This window comes from Lepeophtheirus salmonis, chromosome 13 (genome assembly GCF_016086655.4).
Source record: "Lepeophtheirus salmonis chromosome 13, UVic_Lsal_1.4, whole genome shotgun sequence".
Lineage (NCBI taxonomy): Eukaryota > Metazoa > Arthropoda > Copepoda > Siphonostomatoida > Caligidae > Lepeophtheirus > Lepeophtheirus salmonis.
Window position 1 is genome coordinate 2,316,726 of NC_052143.2, and position 23,611 is coordinate 2,340,336.

The window sequence follows — 23,611 nt, forward strand, 5'->3', positions numbered from 1 at the left end:
TTCATTTAGTTCTTATTTTCTGGGTTTGTTCAAGACAATAATTATATTTGTTGACTCATTTTGTGAGACGGATCTGACGACATCAATCCAGAGTGTTTCCTACTATTTGTCTTAAAAATGTTACATTTTATTTAACATATAGTTTAAAGCATTTAAATATTTATGAAATCAATAAAATACCATTCTCAGGATAGTTTAGTATTTTCTTTCAAAATCTGAAATAATATTTTGTCACAATTAAAGGCGCCTAAAAGATTTTATTGATTATTTAAAAGTATCTAGGATAAGATTACCATTGCTCTCTTTTAATTTTCTGCCCAGAGCAAAAGGGCACTTTTTTACAAGTTCATTCATTATATATCCGGTTTGGTGTGTTATATCAATATTGAATCGACTAAAGATATAAGTCAAATTGATTTTTTTTAATAAAATAACAACATACAAAATACTAGCTCCAATATCCCCCTTAACCTCTAAAACTATCACTAAGAGAGCCACGTGTCCTCTTTAGTATGTTTACTCTAATCTATGATTAATTACTCACTACCCCAGAAGGAATTTATCATGGAATACATAGGGTGGGACATATTTATTGTCACTTTTTTTAAAGTTTAAATTAAACGCTTATTTATGAAAATTTCTAAAAGGAATTGATACCACTAAATTGATTAGGATCTCAGCTTTCAAATGATATATCATATGTTCCAATTGAAACAAGGATATTGATGTAAGCACCATAAAGACTGTATATAGTTGATTTGATGGTATAGCAACGACCAAATATGTAGCATTATTTTCCCGCCTGAAGCAATAACCCTAAAAACCATGGTTTGAACTGGATGCTTTGTCCAATAAAGACTAGCAACATTACCTGGTGATACTCTCAGATATCTGTCAATACACCTTTTGCAGACTGGGGCAATTGTAAATATATCTTTGTTCATATCTTTTTATAAGTTAACGATGGACTTTTCATCGTGTGGCTCATTCTTGTATAAAACTTTTTATCATCTACATTTGTACCGATATTTATATATAAGACCTCAATCCAAGCTTCTTGAGGTGTCGTGAAATTGTTGACCTCGAAACTTCCATGTTTCCTCCGATTCTTCTCATGGACATCGTTGGATCTTTTTGAGTTGCCCTTGGACATTGTTGGATATTTTTCAGTTGCTCTTGGACATCTGTACAAGGCTTACTATCCCATCTGGAATCATTCACAGCCTCTTCATGCTTTTCTCTACCTTTTATAAGTTTTTTGATGAGCTGAATAATTACTTTTACGATGCCCCGGATATTTACATTTGATTATTGCGCTAGAATCTAATCAACTAACATTTGTCTTTAGTAAGTTTCCATTGACATCTTTACTCCAAATGGATCATGTAATACATCATTTATTAGCTGAGAACCTAATAAATTCAATGTTGCCAATTACTTTCAGAAATTTCAATAAAAATTGTTTAATTTAAACTTTAAAAAACGAGACTAAATATGTGCTACACTGAATACAGATACAATCTTAAAAAATATATAAAATCCAGATAAGAGCGAAATTTCTATAAGAATGTGGCGAAAGGTGTTGGGTACATCCATTTGTTATCTTTTTTTGTAAGTCTTCATCTTGAGGAGTAATAAACAGCCAAAAATTCGTTGGTAGGAAGTCAATTCCTCCAAGTTGTTGAATTATTCTTCAATAATATTGGGAAATTGTGCAGAGTTTCACAATCCATAAATGAGCTCAACATTTCAACGTTTTGAATCCTAGGAAGGAACATGAGTTTTATATTTTGAAGAATAACTACCTGACAAAAAACGCAACGATATATAAATACATTTATATACTTTACTTTTTAATAGTCATTTATCGTTATTTTTGCTATTAAAGTTTTATGCATTTAAAAGTTATTTTCCATATTATCGGACATTTAGAAATGTAAAGTCATGCTGAATACCGGTGTGCGGAAAATAATGATAAAAGTTTTAGATGACAATCTTCTTATTGCTCAACTTATAGCCAATAAGAAAACGAAAATATATTTGTAAATAAAGCTTTTGGACAAACTATCAAATGTAACTTTTTGAAATAAACAAAACTAACCTCTGGATTTCTTTTAGTTGTTTCAATTAATTTTCGATGATTGACGGTTAGACAATTGAAACAGGGGTGTCGACTGGGGCTGGGCTGGAGGGACCGTAGCCCTCCTCAAATGAAGGAATTTTTGTTTTTTACAAGAAAATTTATTATTTTAAAACTTTAATTTTTTTTAACAGCTGTGGATTTTTGAATTTTTTTCCAAAAAACTTAATATTTGAATTTTTTTTTTATGAATAGCTGAGGATTTTTTTTTTTTTTTTTTTTTTTTTTTTTTTTTTAGAATATTTTACAATAATAAAAAAATTTACGTATGTAGAAAAAAACTCAAATATAGTCGGCTGGCGAATAATAAAATATCTACATAAATCATTTCTCTTCTAGCTCTTTGACATAATCAGGAGTTGCTTCTCAAATTTATAGTCTCTCAGCCTCGTCCTCTTCAGGATCTGTTTGGCCTTTGAGAACAAACGCTCGCAGCTGGCACTATTGGTAAGTACAATATTGTAAACCCTGCGTAGACATATTTCTTCTATTCACTTAAAAATACTAATTTTAAGTGAATATATTGCCATAAACCCTTCTCCCTCTCTTCAGTAATTGCAGTCCCAAAAATTCATTTTTGTAAACATTGACATTAATTGGTATTAAATTTTTCTTTACTTCTCTGCCAAAAGTGAGACTATGGAATCCATGTTACTATGAGCATTACAAGAAATAAATTCAATTTAGGAATACGTTCTATTAAATATTTTGAATATAATTTTGTCAATTTGATGAATGTAGGACAATATATATCAATATTAGTTTTGGATTTACAGATGTATTTGTTTACATTTTGTAGATCAATAGCTTGTTTCACACTCGTTTTTGGAGACGCAAAATTGATAGGATTGAGTATGTCTGGAAGTCTTTCAACGTCATTGTATCCCTAAAAAAATTAGCCTACTACTCTCTGCGTCCCAAAGACTAGGAGTAGCCTCCTCATCACAAGATTGATAGACACCTGTCAATCTCAATAATCAAATGTAAGCTTGAAGGTCAGTCCTATCAAGGGTTGTTCAATTCTCGCCAATTCTTATAAAATTCCTCAAAATAAGTCATTTTTAATATTATTCGTGCAATATTTGGAGAGTTCATATAAATACATATTGAGTTACAAATATCTTAGTCGCTTTTAATCGACTGATTCTAAAATAAGACTAATCTTACTCTCAGTCCAAAATGATCATATTTGGTCCCTACATTTCATTGAAATTTCCTACATATGTATATGATTTTCTAAAATTATTTATAATAACCGGGTCAAAGTGATCCGTAAGACAATGATAAATTTTTTTTATTTACTTTTTCTATTGTTGAGGTCTATTTAGGAAAAGTCATGAAATTTTTCCTAGGTTAAATTTAAAAACGGGTCATTTTGACCCGTACGACGAAACAAGTGTTATAAACGTAAAAAAAAAAATTATAGGTGAGTAAGGTTGTCATAAACGCTTCCATGAGTTATTTTGTTACATCATTCGAGACTTCATCATTAATTATACGTATAATAGTTTTTATCAAGTAGGTACTTATTACATATTCTACAGGCGTAACTATCATCCCAGATTGTTATCACTCAATGTGTATTTAAATATACATAGTAAGAATGTTTGTTAATACACTAATTAATTAGATAGTTAGCTATCGAATGATGATCTGTAAGTACTTAAGTCTTATTCCTTCTTTAATTTCGCGGGATCCTTGGAAACTTCAGTATCTATAAAAATGGTGTCTTCTAATACTCATTTTTTAGTCTTTTTCTGATCAAGGTTTTGTGAAAAACATAAAGTGAGTATTGAATTATAATAAACCGTGGATTAAACATACCACAGATCTACGTTTTTGCGGATTCAGGTCGGTTCAGATCTTTTCAAGTAAAATTTTGGTTAAATATTGGTTACTCAAACTTTTGGATCCAGATTCGAAACTAAAATTAAACGGATACTTGTCTTAATTTTATGAGTACCTTCCCCATATTACGGTTACATTTTTACTTATTTCTGAGTCTGAAAGAATGAATAAATCAATGTTATTAGTATTATAACAAAATTATTATTACTTATTATTTGAACTATTGTTTTAATATCATTGGCCACACCTTTATCTATACCGTATCTCACTACCTGTTCCCAGAGAGAAACAGAAAAAAGACCTGAAATCAGATAAATAACTAAGATAATGGACCCTCAGTACTCATTAAGGAGCTCAGTGGTACCAGGATTTGGACTTATGTGCCTAAAACAAAGTATTTGCTGTACAAGTTCTGCAACTTTAGAGCTTAAGCCAACAGGAAGACTGTCCTAGAACAGCATGGACACAAAAAAAATGTTGATTTGAACAACAAGGGAGACAAAGCTACACGGGTGGTGAACAACGCGATCCCTCCAACGATATCAGCGATAGTATCTTCAATACTCATCTAGTGAGGGACTTGATCTTTGCTAATATCCCCCTTGCCATGATCAGCAACAGGGAACTCAAAGACTTTTTGGAGAAGTACTCTAAAAAGACTATGCCTAGCTTCTCCAAATGATAATTCAACGGGACAAGGACCTGTTTGATTGATAAATTTTAACTATACATTTGCTTTTTTTACTATAATATATTCTTTTTTGAAAGATTTATTTGCTTTTTTGATCTGCATTTTTATTTATATTTTTGAGTTTTTTTTTATTAGCATTTGTATATTTAGCTCCATTTTATGTACTATTTGGACATCCCTAGTTATTAGTATTGGAATAAAATGATTAGATAATTGAGGTTTTGTGATAATATCATTGGACACATCTTTATCTATACCGGATCTCGCTACCTGTTCTCAAAAAGAATTTTGCAATGATTATAAATATGTATATATATTATTATTAGTATTATTTTTGGAGGGGGGCTTGGTTTTAAGAATTTTTTTTTTGAAGAAAAAAAATCCAAAAATTTAATTTTTTTTTGAAAAATTATATTGCTAATATTAAATTTATGGACGAAAATTTTTCAAATACATATACAATTTTATATTTTTTCTCCACTTCTTAAAAAAAAAGTTTTATATTAGAAATTTAATTTTTTTTTAAATATTTTTTTGAGAAGTCCTGGGAATTTTAGAAATTTATTCCCCAAAAAACTATTTTTTGTATAATAGTCGTAAGTTTTGAATAATAGAAATGATTTTCCTATAATCATTTTTTTTTAATTGCCCCCCTCCACCATAAAAAAAAAAAAAAAAAAACATACAGGGTTCGGAAACAATACGTGGACTGTACCTACACAGAGGACAACTATTTGTGGACCCAAGATTGTGAACCCTCACCCACATCGGCCAAATAACGGAAGTTCTACGCCGACAAAATTGCTGACTTTTGGGCCAAGGACATTTGGCCATCATCTTCACCGGATTTGAACTCTTTGGAATGGCTGTGTGAGTACTTTGGAGAGTGAGACTAATCGGACATTTCACCCGAACATGTACTTCCTGAAGGCCGCCATTGTGAAGGAGTGGAACAACTTGTCTGAGAAGTTCATCATCAACTCCTGCAAGGCTTTCCAGAGGCTGTGATTGCTGTTGAGAGCGGCTATATTGAGTGAACAAAGGTCGTGTCTCAAAGTTTTGTTAAAAAAATTCAAAATTATTGACATATTTCTAAAATCAGTCATTCAGTCCACGGTTTTCTTCCGACCCCTGATATAGAAATTGTATTTTTACTCTTATTATTAATACTATATATATTAAAAAAAGATGGGAAACAAAGTTGAAAAATGCTCCAATATTATTCATCAATTTACATACATACATTGATCTAAAATATCTCATAAGGATTTTTTTTTAATTTTTAATTTTTTAATCATAATTTATTAATGTTATGATCAATATGTAACTTGTTTAAGCTGCAATTTGCCTGTTTCATTACATTTGTTTTAATTATAACACCTGTCATGATAATTACCAACAAATAATTGACAATAGTATTTTATTTTGATTAGTGTTGGAGTCGAATATTAGTCAAAATCGGGGGGAAAATTAAGTCTATAAAAGCTACTAATTTTTCTGATTATTACTCGGACTCACCCGAAATATACATACTTTGTAAAATATGACTTTCCTTGATTTTGAGTGATTAAAACTCGAAACATTTGAGTAATGATTTCTCAAATTTCTTGTATCACTCAAAAAGACGGTAATTAACCAGAGACGCTGTTATTATTAATCCTATAATGTCGATATATTTGATATATGAGTTTTAAAAAATCCTCTATTTGAGCAGTTTGACCAGTTTTTGTATCAAAAACTTTATACACTGATACATATTAATAAGATTGGGGAAAAAGTAATTTCGTATTTTTCGCTTTACTTTAATGCTTTATAAGAAGTATTGCAATCATCCGAGTTAAGCCAAGTATGCCCTGTTCTGTTTGATAACTTGTTACCAATGAGAATCCAACACTTCATAATACCCTTTTCGTGGAAACCTTGTCCCTATTGACAAAAATGTGGACAACCAATTTTCACAATCTCCATTGAGGCCAAATTTGTACCCCCCAGTGCGTTGGCTATAGAGCAAATTTTACTCACTTGGTGGCAAGTCTGAACTCTAGGATGGATGCATAAGAAGTTGTCATTCAAACTCACGGAGCTTCTGGGACGTCATCAAAAATGTATGCTGCCTAGTGTTGTTTTAATAATGTCTTGTTGTCTCCTATTCACCAATCCATACTCAAAGCACGATAATTCACGAATGAACCGACCAACTACTATACTGTTCAAAAGGGTTTGTAGTTTGCATTCACACCTTTACAATGCCTTAGCGTATGATCCGATGTGACCAATAATGAACAAGATATACTTAGTTTAAAAAAGGGCGGGAAATACGAAATTACTCATGACCGTCCACACGTCTATATCTTGACTGTTAACCAGTGAAAAACTCGCTTTGAACACTGAGAAATTGTAGCAAAAGCAACCCACGTCGTATAAATTAAAGAAACAATGTGGTAGTACGTATATTTCGTGTTGTAAATCCTAAGAATTTTTGGCCCTGATTTTTTTGTATTTAGGAGCACAGTGTTTTTTTTTTTTTTTTCTAAGTGTTATCATTATTATTTTATCCTTAAGGAGAGTACTTTCTAGGATCAAGTAAATATGTGTGAATGTAATCATCAGGGCTGTGAACTCGCCAAAATTTCAGGACGCACCATAGTACCGAGTCCAACTTGAACTTCAATACCATGTCCTGAGTCAAACTTGAACTTCAAGACCCGAGTCCGTAGTTCGACTTACAATTCAAAATCAAGTCCCAAGTCTAACGAGAATTTCAAGTACGTTTCTTTAATCTGGCAAATCACACACTTAGACAGATTAGACAGTATTTAGTTTACGTATATTGTCATCTGTCTATCAATCTTGATTAATACTATTACAAAAAGATGAAAAATACTCTCATACACTGCAAAATGGTCCACATACAGAATTAGTTGAGTAATAAAAGCTTAAGTAAATAATATGTAGTTTTGATTTTCATAAAAACAGAAGGTAAATAGTATCCTCTTTTTGTTGTGATTATGAATATATATTTACAAATACAATATTAAAAAAAAACAAATAACAAGTCTCCCAGTTTGCATTTAAGAAAAGGATTACATTCAAAATATCACATACAACTAAATTTTAGGGTAAAATAACGCAGCTGCCTAAATAAAAATATTTAAATACGCAATTCCGTATTATATTTAGTATTATTTTCTGTTAGAATTAAATTAGTTTTTCTATTTTTTTGATAATTTATTCTTTAATAATTTATTTTCAGTACAAATAAACTAAAGTTCTCCAAAAAAAAAAGCTTCACATAAAATATACACGGGTTATTTCATAGTAATACTTCATGAATTTATAATTTTTTTAATAACAAAAAATGAGCCAGTCTACATTTTACGATAATAAACAAGATCGATTAGAAATCACAATATTGCCAAGCTGTAGAAAATATTATTCCGCTTAATACTGATTTATTTGTAGTTCCGAGGTATTGGCAAGCTATCTTGGAAACACTCGAACATGTATTTAAATTATACCTCCATATTATTGTTAAAGAATACATTACGGCAGGAGTGTCTATTTTGAGCTGGATTCATGTAGAAAAAGGTGTTTCTAATATGTGTAAAAAAAAATTCGGTTCATTGGTCAGAAAATATTACAAATCTTCACCTGACATAGGAATTGTTTTTGAAGTCAATGTACATTATCACAGTTGAAAATAATATGTTCTGACAAAGTAGTAAAACAAAACAGGAAAATTAACAAAGTCCTCCTAACAATTTTTATAATGTTTTGGAGGAGATCAGCTTAAGGTCTCATGACATTTCCTTAAATTATCTGTGAGCACCCATAAAATGAAGGAAATCGACACAAACCCCGATTCCATATCTAGCAATGATCTGGGCAGGAATTACAAGGAAATCCATCCTCAATTCAACTCGTAGTCCTACAAAATAAAGGTCATACTTGGTCTAAAAGTGAAGACATACAACTTCACAATAAAAAAAAGTGCACCTTAAAAAAAAAAAATTTATAGCTTTAAAAAGTTATCAGCGTCAAAATTGTCAACCCCCTCCCCCTCCACATTTGCAAATACATTATTGTTCCTGTAGTTCACGGTAAAACCAAACCTACCACGGTACCACACTGTAACGTACGAGGACGTGCAAAATATTTTTCTAAAAAAATTAATAGAAATTTATTATCTTAAATTAAAATTAATTTTAACTCTGATTTTAAATAATAAAGAAAATGACCACACATTTATCTTTGACTTAAGCCCTGCTCTCTATAAAACATACCTTGTAATCTTAAGTCTCGCGTCGAAGCTGTTTGTTAAAAAAAAAGTAAAATGCTAAGAAAATGATTTCTGTTGTGTCTTGACGAGGAAGAGGAGACACAAACTTATTTATAGGTGGAGAGATCCAGGACGACCGAGAGACAAATGAGAAGAAATCACGTGGAGGAAAAATATAACACTTATTAAAGGAACATCTCTATTCTTTATAATACAAAAACCTACTCTAATTAATATACAAAATACATGACTATTTATAGTACGTAAAAGACAGTACTTTAATAGATAATAAAAGAAAATACAAGACGATAAGAAGAACAAGGGGGAAGGAAATACGAAATATGTACATTACAATTTCCTTCTTGAATCAATCTTTTCAATAAATAATGAATTATTTTTCTCAAAGAAATAAAAATCTCGAGAATAAGGGGACCAAACGTTCTCTTTTAACCCGACATATCCTCTTTTTACATCCTCTTCAAAAGTTACAAGTACTTTTTAATACACTCAAGAATTGCTGGGATTTTTATGGAGTAAGTCCATGATGAGTAGGAGCGTCTTGGACTCGGAAAGACTCTATATGAACTTTAGCTATACTAAGAATCCAGATAGGAGAATTAACAGTATAATATATTAGGAGAAGCCATTGAATTAGGGGTATAATATCCTTACAGCAGTGCCACTGGCCTTTTGAGGAATATTAACAGTTATTGCAATAAAGAATATTCGTCGTGTAATAAAAAATTATAGATTTAATAATTAACGGAAAAAAGAAAAAACTGTTTGTCTTTTAAAAAAAAAGGTAATTTTTACAAATTTACACTCTTCAAAACATTTTAACCATGAAATTAAGACACATGGAATAATAACCAGTGTTACCAGGTGGGTTAAAAGAAAATGAGCTAAATATATTTAATGGTTTATAATTAGAGGGTTTTAATTTTCTTAGGCATCCTTAATAAAAATTTATCATTTTCAAAGTTTTAGCTGGACAAATGAGCCTGCTCATAAAAAAAATGTATTATCCCTAAACTAAATTTGAACGATTAACCTTTTCTGAAAATTTTAACATTTACACTTTTTTAGATGAAACGATTTTTATATATATATTTTCCTGTAAGTCTTCAAAATAAATATCTAAATCTGTCCACATTTTCTTTATTTTGTTCGAAAGGTTCATGTTCTTTCGATTGATTGTATTTTTTATTTAATAGCACAAAACAAGTAGTTTATTTGGGAAGTCTGAGTCTTCAGAGATTCTGTTATTCTTTTATGAAGCAACGCATGACATAATAAATAACTTATTTCCTAAATTATATATTCATTTCGACCCTAAAGGGTCGAAGAGGGTACAAGGGAGTCCGCAGGATTATATTTTGAAAAGAACTTTGTTTTTAGAATTTTAAAAAATCAATTGCTATTCAGATAAAAAATTTCAAAAATTCAAATTTTTCGTATACAAATATGAAAAATGTAATTTTTGAAGAAAAAAAAATTCCGAAAATTATATTTCAAATATTCAATTTTTTGAAATAAAATTTTCAACTATTAGGTTTTTTGCAATATTTTTTTTATCTATAACTAAATCATTGACAATTTAATTTTTTGGACAAAAATTAACAAAATTAAATATCAAATGTTTCGATAAAATTTTTATAAATCCACAGCTTTTAACAAAAAATTAAACTTTTTTGAAATAAGTTTCATAGACTACATTTTTTGCGAAGAAAATTTCAAAATTCATAGGTATTTAAAGAAAATTAGTTTAAATATTCAATTTTTTCCTCGTTTGTATCATTTGTCCGAATTTACACGCCCAAAATTGAACATATATTTTTTATTTATATTTCTAACATTGTTTAAAATTTAACAAAAAACAGCCAAACTATTGCATAGATCAGCTAAGCTGTCCAGTATTTGGCTAAATTATATTTTTTCCAACTAGATCTAGGAGGTAGCCTGGTAACATTGATAATAAAGCATCCAGCTTAGCTTGTTTTTGTTTTTTTTTCTTCATGAAGGATGGAGTAAGTAGGTTAACTCATATTTTCCTTTTCAGGGAAAAAATCAAGATACAAAACATTCGTTGGACTCGTGTGGCATCCTTTTGTATGAATCTAAATATATAGTCACACTACTCTAAAATACTAAAAAATCTGAAAAAATTCGTGCTGAAAGAGTTGGAAATGAATCTTCAGGATCGAAATTATAGTAGTAAATTTTTCATAACATGAAATCGTTAAATGCATTTGACGTTAACTACTACAGATTACGCAATGCCAATAGAAAAACTTACTGGATTAGTTGCGTAAGTTTTTTTATTATTGATATTTGATTTAAATAAAATACAATAATATTATATAAAAGGGATTACTTCATTGCTTGCGCCTATGGGAGAGGGATGAGACTTTGAAACTCTGATCAAATAATAGATGTCCTTCATTATATTTTTCGAAAGTCATTAGAGAATACCAAACGAATAGCTTTTAATGGTGTCATATGCTTTAGACCAAGTAGAGGGCGTTGTATGAGGATTGGGTATGATTGATTTGGAATATATCAATCGATTCCGCTTCAGAGTTAATTTAATGTTGATGACAGCATAGATTTTATCGTCATTGTTCCGGTTTTCATACTCTTTGGATACTGAGATTCTTATAACCTAGAGTTTGTTAATTAGTAAAAAGTAACTGGAGCAATGCACTTACATTAACTGGATTCGATAAATCATTAAAAAAGATTGGTTCGGATTGGACTATATTTGTAAAGTCCAAGTACTCCTTAGTGTGACTCCATGACCCATACTTTAGTGAACAATTAAATTCCTTCCATGGATTCCATAAATCAACACCATTGCAGCGTCCTCGTAGAAATACTCTTGGGAAAAATATGATTTCCCCTTTATAATCCAGAATAGCGCTCCTTCTGTCATCAATAGTCTCAACCACGTCCCTGATAGATATAAAGATGAGAGTTGACTGTGGTTAATATAACGATAGCATACCCAGAAAGAGGTACAATATCTGGTGTCCAAATAATCTCCTTGGATATGTGAAGGTCTCTTATATTACGAGCCTCTTCATCCCATCGCAGTCGGAAATCATTCCATGCCAAGTTGTACCAAAATTCTCCTTCAATAAATCCGTCCTCCGTTACGTCTATATAGATTGGAGTTAAATGGAAACCAATCAGTAGGGGTTTGTTTGAATGATAAGGACCACTGAAGACACTATAAGAAGCAAATAGATCATGCATGAGAGATTCGTGCTCTGCGATGACGGAGTTGGCTGATGCAGTAGCTACTGAAAATAAGATGATAATGCTTGGAGTTATGAGTTTCTCCATTGTTTATAATAGAGTGGGATAAAACTTGAGGAATGGGTATTTTTACAATAACAAATATTGTTGCAGTGATCATATATGTATATTTTGTTCCCATGTGTCTCATAAAAACAAAAAATGTGTAGTCAAACTTTGATTTGATGTAAGTAATATCAATTACATTGAGGCACACAATTTTTAACATTTGGATAATGATGTGAGGATTGAAGTAGTTTTACACTTTAAAAAAAAATACGGAATCCTTTTTTAACAGGACATGAGCGTTCTTATATTAGGTCAGGCTACAGAAGGTCGCACCACCTTGCTCATAATACAATATATTTTTTTAGTTTGCTCATGTCCAAGGTTAATAGAAATACAACCCTCATAGCACGTGTACGACTGATGTTTGACTTACACCATGCTTTTAATATTGACGTCATGGTGTATAAGTGGTTACATGTTTTGTCAAAATCTGTCTTTCTTGCCCCGCAGTTGGTACGATACATCAAATTGAAAATTCTAGTAATAGTGACGTCAAAGACTATGAATCCTTACGTGTTTTTCAAAATCTGTCTGTCTTGCCCAGCAGTCGGTACGGTACATCAAATTGAAAATTCTAGCAAGCCCAATTACATGATGGTCTAACCTTATCTTTCTATTAACCTTGGCTCATCTCCCAGTGGCAAATGTATATCTTTTTTTTTTTTTAATCACTAGTCAACAAATTTTTCACCTAGATTAAGTCCCTGATTGTTTTTACTACATGTACTAAATGTACTTTAAAATCCGAAATTTCTGCTTATATAATCCTAGAGAGAATAAGATGATTTGATATACTATCAATTTATGTTTGAGTGCTAAACCTTAAACTGATCTCAGTTTTTCTATTATTTATATTTTAGCAAAATCTAGTTTTATAGTAATTCGGAACTAATCACGTTCGGAGTCATTTTTCAGAACAAAGACAATAAAAAAAAAAATGATGATTCCATTAATACAACAACTAATAAGCCTGAACTTGGGCATGAACAAAGGTTTCTCAAGTTTTTGAACTTATGCTTGCGTGAGATTTTGAGATCTTATGTTAATTGACTACATGAAAATATAAGAAAGTTGTATTTTAGTTGGGAAAATTCGTATAGAAAAAAAAAAGATTTGTCTTACAACGGTATCTCCACACTGGAAGGAGCTGTCCGTGTCTCTAAGGGAACCGATACCTAAGTTTTCTTAGAGTGGCCCACTACATGAGAGGCAAACTCGTCAACCGAAGAGAACCACAGATACAGCAGGGAAAAAGAGATTCTATCTTATCTTAAGACATAACTTTAACCGTCTATTCTTGCGATTCCATCGTATAGCTCATGGACAGCACGCTCGGGAGTTATTCTCTTGAACTTGATGTGTGTACGTTCCCACCCTGGTGATTCCTAGAGAAAGAAATACATATACTATATGTATGTTGATTTCACCAAAAGATTTCCAGGTTAGATGGAGTAATTGTAATACGAAAATGTTTAATTATACTTAATCAGTGCACCTCAATCTAACCAATTAAAGGAACATTAAAAAACGTCAATTATAGCAATCTTTAAACTTATTCATTATCTATCAAATTTTTTGATGTTAGCTCATTAGAGGTAAAAATTGAAAACGTAATAAAATTTATGTAAATCAGCAAAAATTCGAGCGATTTTATCGCACTTCTAAAATGATGATTATCCTCCCGCTTTCGCTCGTTATTTAAAACAATGAGCGCACTCTTCCTCTAGAATTTTGGGCAGCGCTCACTAATGCATTTAAAACAACACATTCAAAAAAAACTCTTATTAATCCTTCCGTAGAGACATCTTGTTTATAACGCAGTTAGTGAACTGGATAAAAAAGAACAAGAATTACATAGAAAAACAGTTGACCGATTATAATAATTACGCCATTTCCATTTTGTATCATTTTTTTTATAACTCCATCCAGTTTACACTCATAAAAACCAATTAAAATACTAAAAATAATTGTATAAATATAAGACCTCCACAAAAAATGAAACCTTTATTTAATAATATCCATTTTTTATATGAATTTTTAAAATTATCCATCAGTTTTTGATGAGGTTGCGTGTATTATATTAGAGCTATAATATCCTACACTTCAGTCCTCCTTGAAAAAAATAAGAATCAAGAACTCAAAACGAACAACTCTTAAAGAAAACAGTTAATTAAATTCATTAATTCTCAATTAAAAATTGCTAAAATTAAGATAGGACCTACAAAAAATATATAATTTGAATACATTTCTGTTCTAAAATCTAATTGGTGTTGGGGTAGATCCTTCCCTGGTCTTCCACGACTTGTAGAAGACATTGAAGTTGTGAATAGTCATTTTTTATTAACCTACTATATTCTGTGATGGGCGTCATTCCTCTTTCAGCAATAACATTGGCCATTGCGTACGTGGAGCAAATCAACTTTTTTTCAACTTCTAAACACTATCAGGGAGCTTCAAAATTTTCTGAGCTTTTTTTTGACTTCTTCGTGACAAAGTATTAAATATTTTTATGTATAAAGTCATTGATTAAATTTTTTATCCTGCTGTGCTTAAGTTCGATAGAGCTATTACATTTTTCTTTTTGCAGTTAAACTTACTCTATCATCGAAGAAAGTGAGTTGAAGGAGTTCCTCCAACAAATACCATAAATGCTTAGAAAATTTGCAAGAAGTAGATTTGTAAATATGTTTATTAATTGAAGAATATTCGATTAACAACTTAATTAGATCGTTCAAAGGAGAATTTGAGGCCGGAGATGCATTTACTCAAGTTTTGATACATAATCTTACTATGAAAACACAAACATCACGTAATCCTTGTTCTTCCCTTGGAGTCAATTAGAATTATAATCTCAATATCCAAATCTTGGGACTATATATCACTTTTTGAAAGCCAAAAGACACGGTGCATTGCACCAGGCGACATGAACTTAACTCCACACTCAGAGGGAATCGCCAAGAAATATAATTAATAGTTTTAATAATTACATATTATCGTCTCTTTAATATAATTTTTAAGATTGTCTCTTAGAAATTCAATATTACAATCCGGTATGCCTTCCAAAAGACTGACCACCTCTTCATCTGCAGTTCCAGGTTTATAGTTAGTTTTCTTGATCGATGGCCAATTTTGTTTGAACATAGGAATATCTGGTGAAATCATAGAAAAAAGAACAAAAACGTATTCAATTTTTTTTGTAGGTACTATCTTCAAATAGGATGATTTAGATTTGTATTCCTTGTTTTATTTGTTAAAATTGAATTAAATGGTCAATTTCCGTGAAAAGGTCATAAAAAGGTCCCTAAGCCAATGTTAATTAAAAATTTAATTTTTTTCGTTGAATTTAATATGATTTAAACGTAATTACAAATTTTCATATTTATCAGTCCAATAGTTGGGTTACAATATGCTAAATAAATACAAAAAGGGTCATAAGCTAAATTTCAAACAACTTCAATTGACGTTATTTTGAACATATTAAATATTATTTTTGTTGAAATAATTATAAAATATATTTTATTATCAATTTAGTAAGCTCAATATATTGTTTCTACGAAAAAGCTTTAATTTGAATGATATTGACAGTATTTAAGAAAATACTCCTTTTATTTGAATGTAAATTTTTAATACTTTAGGGCAGTTGATCTAACTCTAAATATTTTTCAAGATGTTCAAACTTTTCTTAATTTTTTTTTTGTACAATTAGGAACTATTTTTCAACCTATGCCATTAAAAAAAAAAAGTTTATTTTATTGCCGCCTACTGTACATTTGTTTTTGCCAGTCCATATAACAGTAATTTTTTTACTTTAGCAACTTGCAATACAATTTAAGAATGAACTCTGATACTTATTTGATTCGATTTGGAGGTCAATAGAGTGGTTCTGATCGTTTGATTATCCAAAGATTTGTTTTTCTTCCACCATGAAAAATAAGGATTATATTCTTATTTCTTACTTGAGAAAATGAACTTAAATGAAACTTTTGAAATTCAGCAATATAACTTTGAAGTTGAAACTTCTGAAAATCAGTAACATAACTTTACAAATAGAGAATGTCGTTAAAAGAAGTCATTTTCAAATGGCCGTTGCGGGTCAAAAAAACGCCCTCTGAAGAATAAAAATTTACATACATAAGTGTTTCCCTAAAATACAACAGAAGATCGAATTAACAGGTCGCCCTAAAAATTGGACACCAAGTACACACGTTAAAATAAAGATTTAGGAATGGACTTTTTTGTGGCCTTTGACCTGTTATATTACCTTAAAACTGTACTTTGTTAATTTAAAATGTTATTTAACTTCTTCTTTAAGCATTAAAAGAATTTAATGATCACGACATTCGCGAATTTCATCTCATTACTTTGAAAATGGATGAAAAAAAAAATAAAAGTAATTGTTGGGTAGGGAGGAGGGAATAAAAGTCAAAAAAGTTGGGCTACAATTTAATTTGCTTATTTTCATAAATTCACCTCCCCCCTACTTGAATGCGTCCCTAATTCTTTTTAAGGTCATTGTCTCATGTGGAAAAATTAGTGGAGTCTGTGGGTAGATGAATGGTGTGCCAACCTTCCATTTGTCCCGTCTCATTTTGAAATCGAGAATGATATTTTTGATGGAATGATTTATTAAAAACTAAATATTGAATTCTTGTTCTTTTAATTAGTTTTCTAAATTTGTCACTCTATAAAATATTCATAGGTGTAGTTTGCAGGAGCCATTGCCAAACCTTCCCGGCTGAATTCTTGTTCTCAAGTTTGTAATATTTTGTCTAAATGACCGTGATTGTTGTCAAAATTATATAATTTACACACTAAAAAAATATAGAACGCCCTTGTCTTAGTTTCTCAAATAAGTCTTATTGAACAATTTCAATATTTCGTTACTCTTAGTTACATTATACATTTTACTAGATGCCTCAAAAAATATTTAGTCATTAGGTGAAAGCATTGTTTATTGAAACAATGTTAGAACTTAGAGGAAATATTGAATAGTAAAATTATATAATAATAACTTAATCTAAATGAAACACTACGATCTAAGGCCTTTGTATCTGTCTGATTCATTTTGTTTTTATAAAGTCATTATTTGATCAAATTAGAATTTCCATAGATGTATGATTCGACAATCCTTCAGTTTACATTAGATATTTAGTAAGATAATGATTATATTTATGTACTTCCTATTTCAGTTTAATATCTTTGGATACTATCTATGTGATATTGAATATTTTTTTATCAGATTACTCATTCTTTAAATATTCATATTTCATCATCACCGTATGTTTTAACTAGGGATATGAAATTATCGTGACCATACATTTAAAAAATAGTATCAGTTGTTAACCTGTTTGATATTAGTGATATTATTAACAATTTTGCCCTATTTTGAAAATTCAAATGTATTAGCGAGCATCATATTCCGACTGGTTCATATAAATCCAAAACGTTGGAGAGGAAGAAGGGCTCTGAAAAGAGGCCAAACTGGATCCGGGGAGTTAAAGAAAACATCCCAGGACCATCCTCTAAAGTTCATGAGGGTCCATCAAGAGATCTCGGGGTGTCATACCAGAAAGTACAGATAGCTATAAAAAAGTGGGTGGGGAGGGCCTTGTGTCAAGTTCAAGTACTTTTGAAAGCAGTAATGACAGAACCCCATCTCCTCCGTTGCAAGACTCTTTTGAATGAGTCTTTTGGGGTATTTTGAGCTATTTTTGACACTTTCGGCCCATCTACTACCTCTTTTATTTGCCCTGTCTGGTCCTTTAAACCACTTTTCCATATCCACAAGAATCCCTTAGCTATTTGGAACTCAGATAAAACTGTATCATCCTGGCGACGTAAAAAAATCATTGAAAAACGCAGCAACTGCAGGGGAAAAAACTAAGAAAATTGACTTATTGATTAAAGCTAATATATTTTTTTAATAATATATAAAGTATTATTTTTATATATTCTATATAGGAACACAAGCACAAGAATCGAGACCGATAATCAATATATTGCAGTCTCGGTCCGACTCTGTGGGTTCCGGTTCTAGCAGTTCAAAAACCGACCGATAAGAGCACAACCTTGCTTGTTGAAGTTTAAAATTCAAAATGTTCATACTTTAATGGACCACCCGGTACTTTTATTATTTGATTTATACTCACGAGGATATGGACAATTTTCACATCCCTAGTTTTAACATTTATTTAACCTTTTAATTTGCAAAAGGAGTATTTAACAGTACTTTAAATTTTATTCAGTAGTGCACTTAAGTCACCTATAGATTCATTTATGCACAGTGCACATTAAAAGTAAACGTTCTAATTATCCAAGGCATAAACCATCAATAAAATGTATATATAACTTATTGCTTCCAATTATAATAATTTATGAGCGTGATCAACTCATTCTTAAGGTAACGAAGTTTACTAATATAAAAGGTCGTAGGGCCGACAATAACTTACTATCTACGCAGTGGATCCCGCATTTCTAACTTGAAAAAAATTAATTTCCTTCAAAAAAATGTCACATAAAACATAGACAAACTTATTATAAAAGACCACTCAAAAACTTGGCCTTTGCCAAAAGGTAATTTTAAAAGTATAATAAAACGTATTTCTAAAGAAATGAATAATATAAAAAGATCTATTAAAAAAGGCCGCTTAAAAATATTTGTTTCTTCTAAAAAAAAGATGCAAACTAATATTTTTAAAATTTCAAGAACAAAAGAACACTGCGTATTTGCTCTAGGCCAGCTCACTCTAAATCCGGCCTTGAGGCGTCAGATGCTATTATTACAGATACCATTCGATAAAAATGGATAATAAATTATATTATATACCACTGTAGGTATACACAGGGCTGCGGAGTCGGAACATAAAATGACCGACTCCAACACACATTCTTATTTTTTAATAATATGTGTTATGGCCAATATAAGTACTATTGAGTCGTTTCTCAATATAAGCCTTACATTATAAATAAGCTTTGTTAACATAAATTATAATAATTTTTGTAGCCAGAGTCGGTACAAATTTTCCAAACTCCATCAAAAAATGGCACCGAATCCAACCCCGCAACTCCGGTTATATATATTATGGTTTAAGATCGAAGTTAAATACATCAGGGAATTTGGAATCCTAGAATTCAATGGATACATAATATTATAATATAACCTATACGTGTGCCAAAAACTTTTGCCGAAAAAAAGGATTAATATATTTTATGATGATTCATTGTTACTACGTAACTACTGTGTAATTATAATTCCGATGGATGGGGGGGTACTTCAATTTTAAAAGATCAAATGTTTAATTAGTTACCAAGTATAGTAATCATTAAGGGTTAGTTGTAGTATTTCATTTGTAGAGTTCTTCAACAGTTTGTTTGATTTCTTGGGTGAATATTTTTTGATTGGCTTTTCAACGGGAATTGAGCTCCTAGTGTCGTGTAAGTTTCTCGTCCAACGACAAAAACAATCTTGAGGTTTCTAGAGTCGAAAGCGATAATTAATTAATAAACAATAATTTATGCAACTTGTGGAAAATAATGGAACATTTTATCATTTAAAATTAGAGTAATATGAGAATTACATAATTGAAGTTAAATGGACATCATTATATATATATTTATTTTTTTCAGCAATGTGTCTGTTCGACGAAATGTTCTTAAATCCAATTCGTATTACATTCAAAATAAATTAAAAGGTTTTGTGAAAATATAACATTTGAGATTCCGTTTCTTTATTTGACATAATTAATAAAATAACTCTCAAGAACTATCCTATTTTTTCTCTGATAAAAATGAATGTTAAGTATTTTTTCTACAGAGGAAACTTTTACCAAATTGATAAACGTCTTGTAATATAGAAATATATACATATGATGTAACTGTTATTTAAATACGTTTAGGGGGCAAATTTTTCAATTGATAGTGTATATTATGTATGCTGTAGTGTATGAAGGTCTGAAAACCGGAAGTATGCTATTTGAAACAAAATATACGTAACTTGCAAATATTTTAGAATATGTTTCTCAGTCAAGCTCATTTATTGTTTATCAATATCATAAAAATTATTTTATTCAATTAAAAGAGAAAAAAAAAATACATTAAAAAGTCTTTAAATAGATTTGATTATATTAATATAAACTATGTCAACTACGAAGCTAGATGAAGTCAAATATGGCATAACATATAAAAATAAATAATTATTATCATAAAAGTAAAATCATCATCACGAGCATGCTTAATATATATGGCTTGAAGGTAAATGGAAGAGGAGTAACAATAATTGACATAATATTAAAAATATATATAAATAATAATAATAAATTCAACTATGATTATAATTCATACAGACAAAATTATAAGGGTATGAAGAGGGGTCTCATCCTCCTCTCTTTATAAACTGACAAACTTTTCTAACTTTTGTTGATAGCTCTCATCATCTGACCACTCAGAACTGTCAGAGTCATTATTGGAGCCATCCTCACTCTCTGATGATACTTGTACATCATTCTTAATCTTAAGAAGCGCTATTTGCAATACTTCTGTGAGAGTAGTGGGTGTTTCCGGGGTTGCCTCCACATTTTCCTTACATATCCGTTCCGCCACTGACTTCAACTGAATCTTTTTTCCTCCGTTCACAATAGAGTCTAATAAAGCAGAGCGTCCTTCAGGTACAGCCTTTTTCTCAAAGGGTTTGACAGGCTGAAGAGTTCCTGAAGCGTTTTTGATGGCAGAGCAGATATCAAAAGCCGGTTTCGAACCACCCGAGGGCGGCGGAGGTGGCCCAGATGAAGATGGTTTACTCTTAACGTGGGATTGTTCATTCGAGGGGGAGGTGGTGGTGGTGGTGGTGGCGGAGGGGGGTGGCGGTGGAGCCGAAGAATTGGATGACAAAATTGGTGGGGGAGGGACCGAGGAAAGGGAAGATTTGGAAGACGAAGGTGGAGGTGGCGGAGGAGGGACCGAGGAATGAGATGATTTACCAGATGAAATAGGAGGGGCGGAATAGTTAATTAATTTATTAGACGAAGGGGGCGGTGGTGGTGGAAATGAGGGGTTTGAGGATTTGGTATATGTAGGGGGAGATGGGAATGAATAGTTTTTTGAGGATTTGGAATGTGATCTAGCCAATGCAACGTGATGAAGCGATTTAGCAGAGGAAGGAGGGGGTGGAGGGGGAAATGAAGGATTAGACGAAGTTCTAACAGGTGGTTTTGCAGGAGGAGGGGGCGGTGGTGGTAACTGAGAGGATTTTGCAGTAGAACCAGCCGTAATAACTGATGGCGGTGGGGGAAGAGAAGATTGAGCAGATGAACCAATTGAAATAACTGATGGGGGTGGCGGAGGCGGTGGAGGGGGTGGATTAGGTCTACCAGAACTTGACTGTTTCGGTTTGGGATGACGAACTGAATGGTTAAAATGATTGGAAGGCGGCGGTGGATCTGGCTTAAATGCAGGTGTGGAAGGTGCCGTACGTGGAGGGGGAGGAGGCTTAATAGAAGGATGCTTGAGTGGAGACAAAGAAGGTTTTTTCCCCAAAGGAGGAGCAGGAGGAATAGATTTGCTATCGAGGTTTGATATTGCAGTATTAGAAGACCTAGTAGGAGGTGGAGGCGGAACTCTTCTAGGACCCTTGGAATAGGTTTCTATTAAAATGGGGTCAAAGATAAAAATAAATACATAATTATATTTAATCAAATTAAACTACGCACCTCTATGATTATTAATTATTTCGATATCAGAGTTGTTCTTGCGAAGGAATTGAAAAATTTCGCGTTGCTTCTTCGGATCTTCTAGAATTTCATTGGAATTGACACCCGCCATGAATAGCAAATGCTTCACACTATCATCCAGCCCACCAAAGTCTTCCACAATCTTTCCATCCCTGTGCATTGTGACATGTTTAAAGTCTGAAGGTTCTGATATTTCGGGACGCTTCTTTTTAGATCTTCGACTTCTGTTGCGATTGAATATATTAATATTAGAAAAGAAGTTACTCTCATTGTCTCTCTCATTAGAAGAAGAAGCTGAAGCAGCAACATCCTTTGTGCCCCTTTTTGATGTGTTGTTATTGAGCTCCGGAGCCGTATCATGGATCTTTCTCCTGAAAAATCAAATCAAACATTACAACACTTGAAAGGGACATTCAAAAAACACCCAAATTACTTGTTATCACGTCTCTTGATCCTTTCCAACTTTTTAGTTAAAACAGACTCCACTGCAGATACAAAGATCTCTGACTCGGACAAATCCGCAAACTGAATCCCAATAGAGCCAGAGTCCCCTTCGAATTCGTAGAATCGATCACTCCGAAATTTGAGCCTTAGTTCCAGGTAGAGCTCTTGTTCCCAATGCACTTCCTTGGGATCCGCTTTCAAGAACTACAGAAAATGAATGAGAGAATGAAATGATGCCACAGGACGCCGAGACACCCTTTTACCTGCATGTAATGCGATCGCCGCGAATAGTCCTTCATGAGGCAAATGGCGCCAGTTCCTTGCAAGTCCCAGTCGGATTTCGTTGGGTTTGCAAAGAATAATCGAACGACCGTCATGGCAATCCCTTGGCAATTCTCAGGGATGAGAGATCCCAGATCTTTGACCTCTGCATCCGTTAAAAGTCTTGTTTGGAGAATCATGCTAAGCTTCCTTTTTTCCTTTTCATTGGTTGTGTTGTGTTGTGTTGTGAGAGAAGAGACTCCACTTCTTCTTCGCCCGTAGGACTTGAAATACGAGAAGATTCAACCAGGCAGCAACAACTAACAAGAATCAAATTCCACTCCTTCTTATAATAATATCAATAAATAGTTATTATTTCGACTGCCTCACAAGTCACAACTCGATAACTTAGTAGTCATTAGTTCTTATTATGTATTCTTAAAGGAGGTGTAAGTCGTAAGAGTGAGCGAGTGGATAGAAGAGCAGACTCTATTATTTATTATTATATCTTGTTGTTGCTCAGCTAGGGGAGACCGGAGTAGTTGTTACACCAAGATAATATGTATTCAGGAAATGGGCACATTATTATTAAGGATCTATCCCATTAAATATATGCATAAAACGCGTATTAGTAACGTCAGCATTGTTGACGTCGATCACTTTGAAGGCCTAAACAACCAAGTTGTATAACAATAAAACCTTTTTTTTCCATTTATTTCATTAAGGAAAATAGTTGTCAACTATTGAATGTCAAAATAGGACCAGCATATAAAACAACTTTAACCATAGTATCTATCCCTCTATTAACTAGTTTTTAATTATATATCTTACTCTAAAGTGTATTACAAATATGTTAG

The 23,611-nt window shown here is 31.8% G+C and overlaps 2 protein-coding genes across 2 annotated transcripts; both read right to left on the reverse strand.

The window, feature by feature from the left end:
* Window positions 1-11,258: 11,258 nt before the first annotated feature.
* Window positions 11,259-12,488, reverse strand: LOC121128415 (neuronal acetylcholine receptor subunit alpha-6). The gene is made up of 3 exons (XM_040723991.2): window positions 11,963-12,488; window positions 11,667-11,910; window positions 11,259-11,620 (listed from the first exon to the last, which is right to left on the reverse strand). Exons 1-3 carry the CDS (start codon window positions 12,301-12,303, stop codon window positions 11,420-11,422), a joined length of 786 nt encoding a protein of 261 aa, XP_040579925.1. The 5' UTR covers window positions 12,304-12,488; the 3' UTR covers window positions 11,259-11,419.
* Window positions 12,489-20,338: 7,850 nt separating this feature from the next.
* LOC121127749 (uncharacterized) lies at window positions 20,339-23,247 on the reverse strand. The gene is made up of 4 exons (XM_040723229.2): window positions 22,757-23,247; window positions 22,483-22,697; window positions 22,029-22,420; window positions 20,339-21,962 (listed from the first exon to the last, which is right to left on the reverse strand). The coding sequence occupies exons 1-4, from the start codon at window positions 22,952-22,954 to the stop codon at window positions 20,710-20,712; spliced, it is 2,058 nt and encodes a 685-aa protein (XP_040579163.1). The 5' UTR covers window positions 22,955-23,247; the 3' UTR covers window positions 20,339-20,709.
* Window positions 23,248-23,611: the final 364 nt, after the last annotated feature.

Coding starts and splice junctions, on each gene's coding strand:
- LOC121128415 (XM_040723991.2), bottom strand. CDS start 12,303: ATGGAGAAACTCATAACTCCAAGCATTATCATCTTATTTTCAGTAGCT. Junction 11,911..11,962: donor GATATTGTACCTCTTTCTGG/GTATGCTATCGT, acceptor TATATCTATCAG/GGACGTGGTTGAGACTATTG. Junction 11,621..11,666: donor ATTTATCGAATCCAGTTAAT/GTAAGTGCATTG, acceptor AACAAACTCTAG/GTTATAAGAATCTCAGTATC.
- LOC121127749 (XM_040723229.2), bottom strand. CDS start 22,954: ATGATTCTCCAAACAAGACTTTTAACGGATGCAGAGGTCAAAGATCTG. Junction 22,698..22,756: donor GGCGATCGCATTACATGCAG/GTAAAAGGGTGT, acceptor CATTTTCTGTAG/TTCTTGAAAGCGGATCCCAA. Junction 21,963..22,028: donor AATAATTAATAATCATAGAG/GTGCGTAGTTTA, acceptor CCATTTTAATAG/AAACCTATTCCAAGGGTCCT.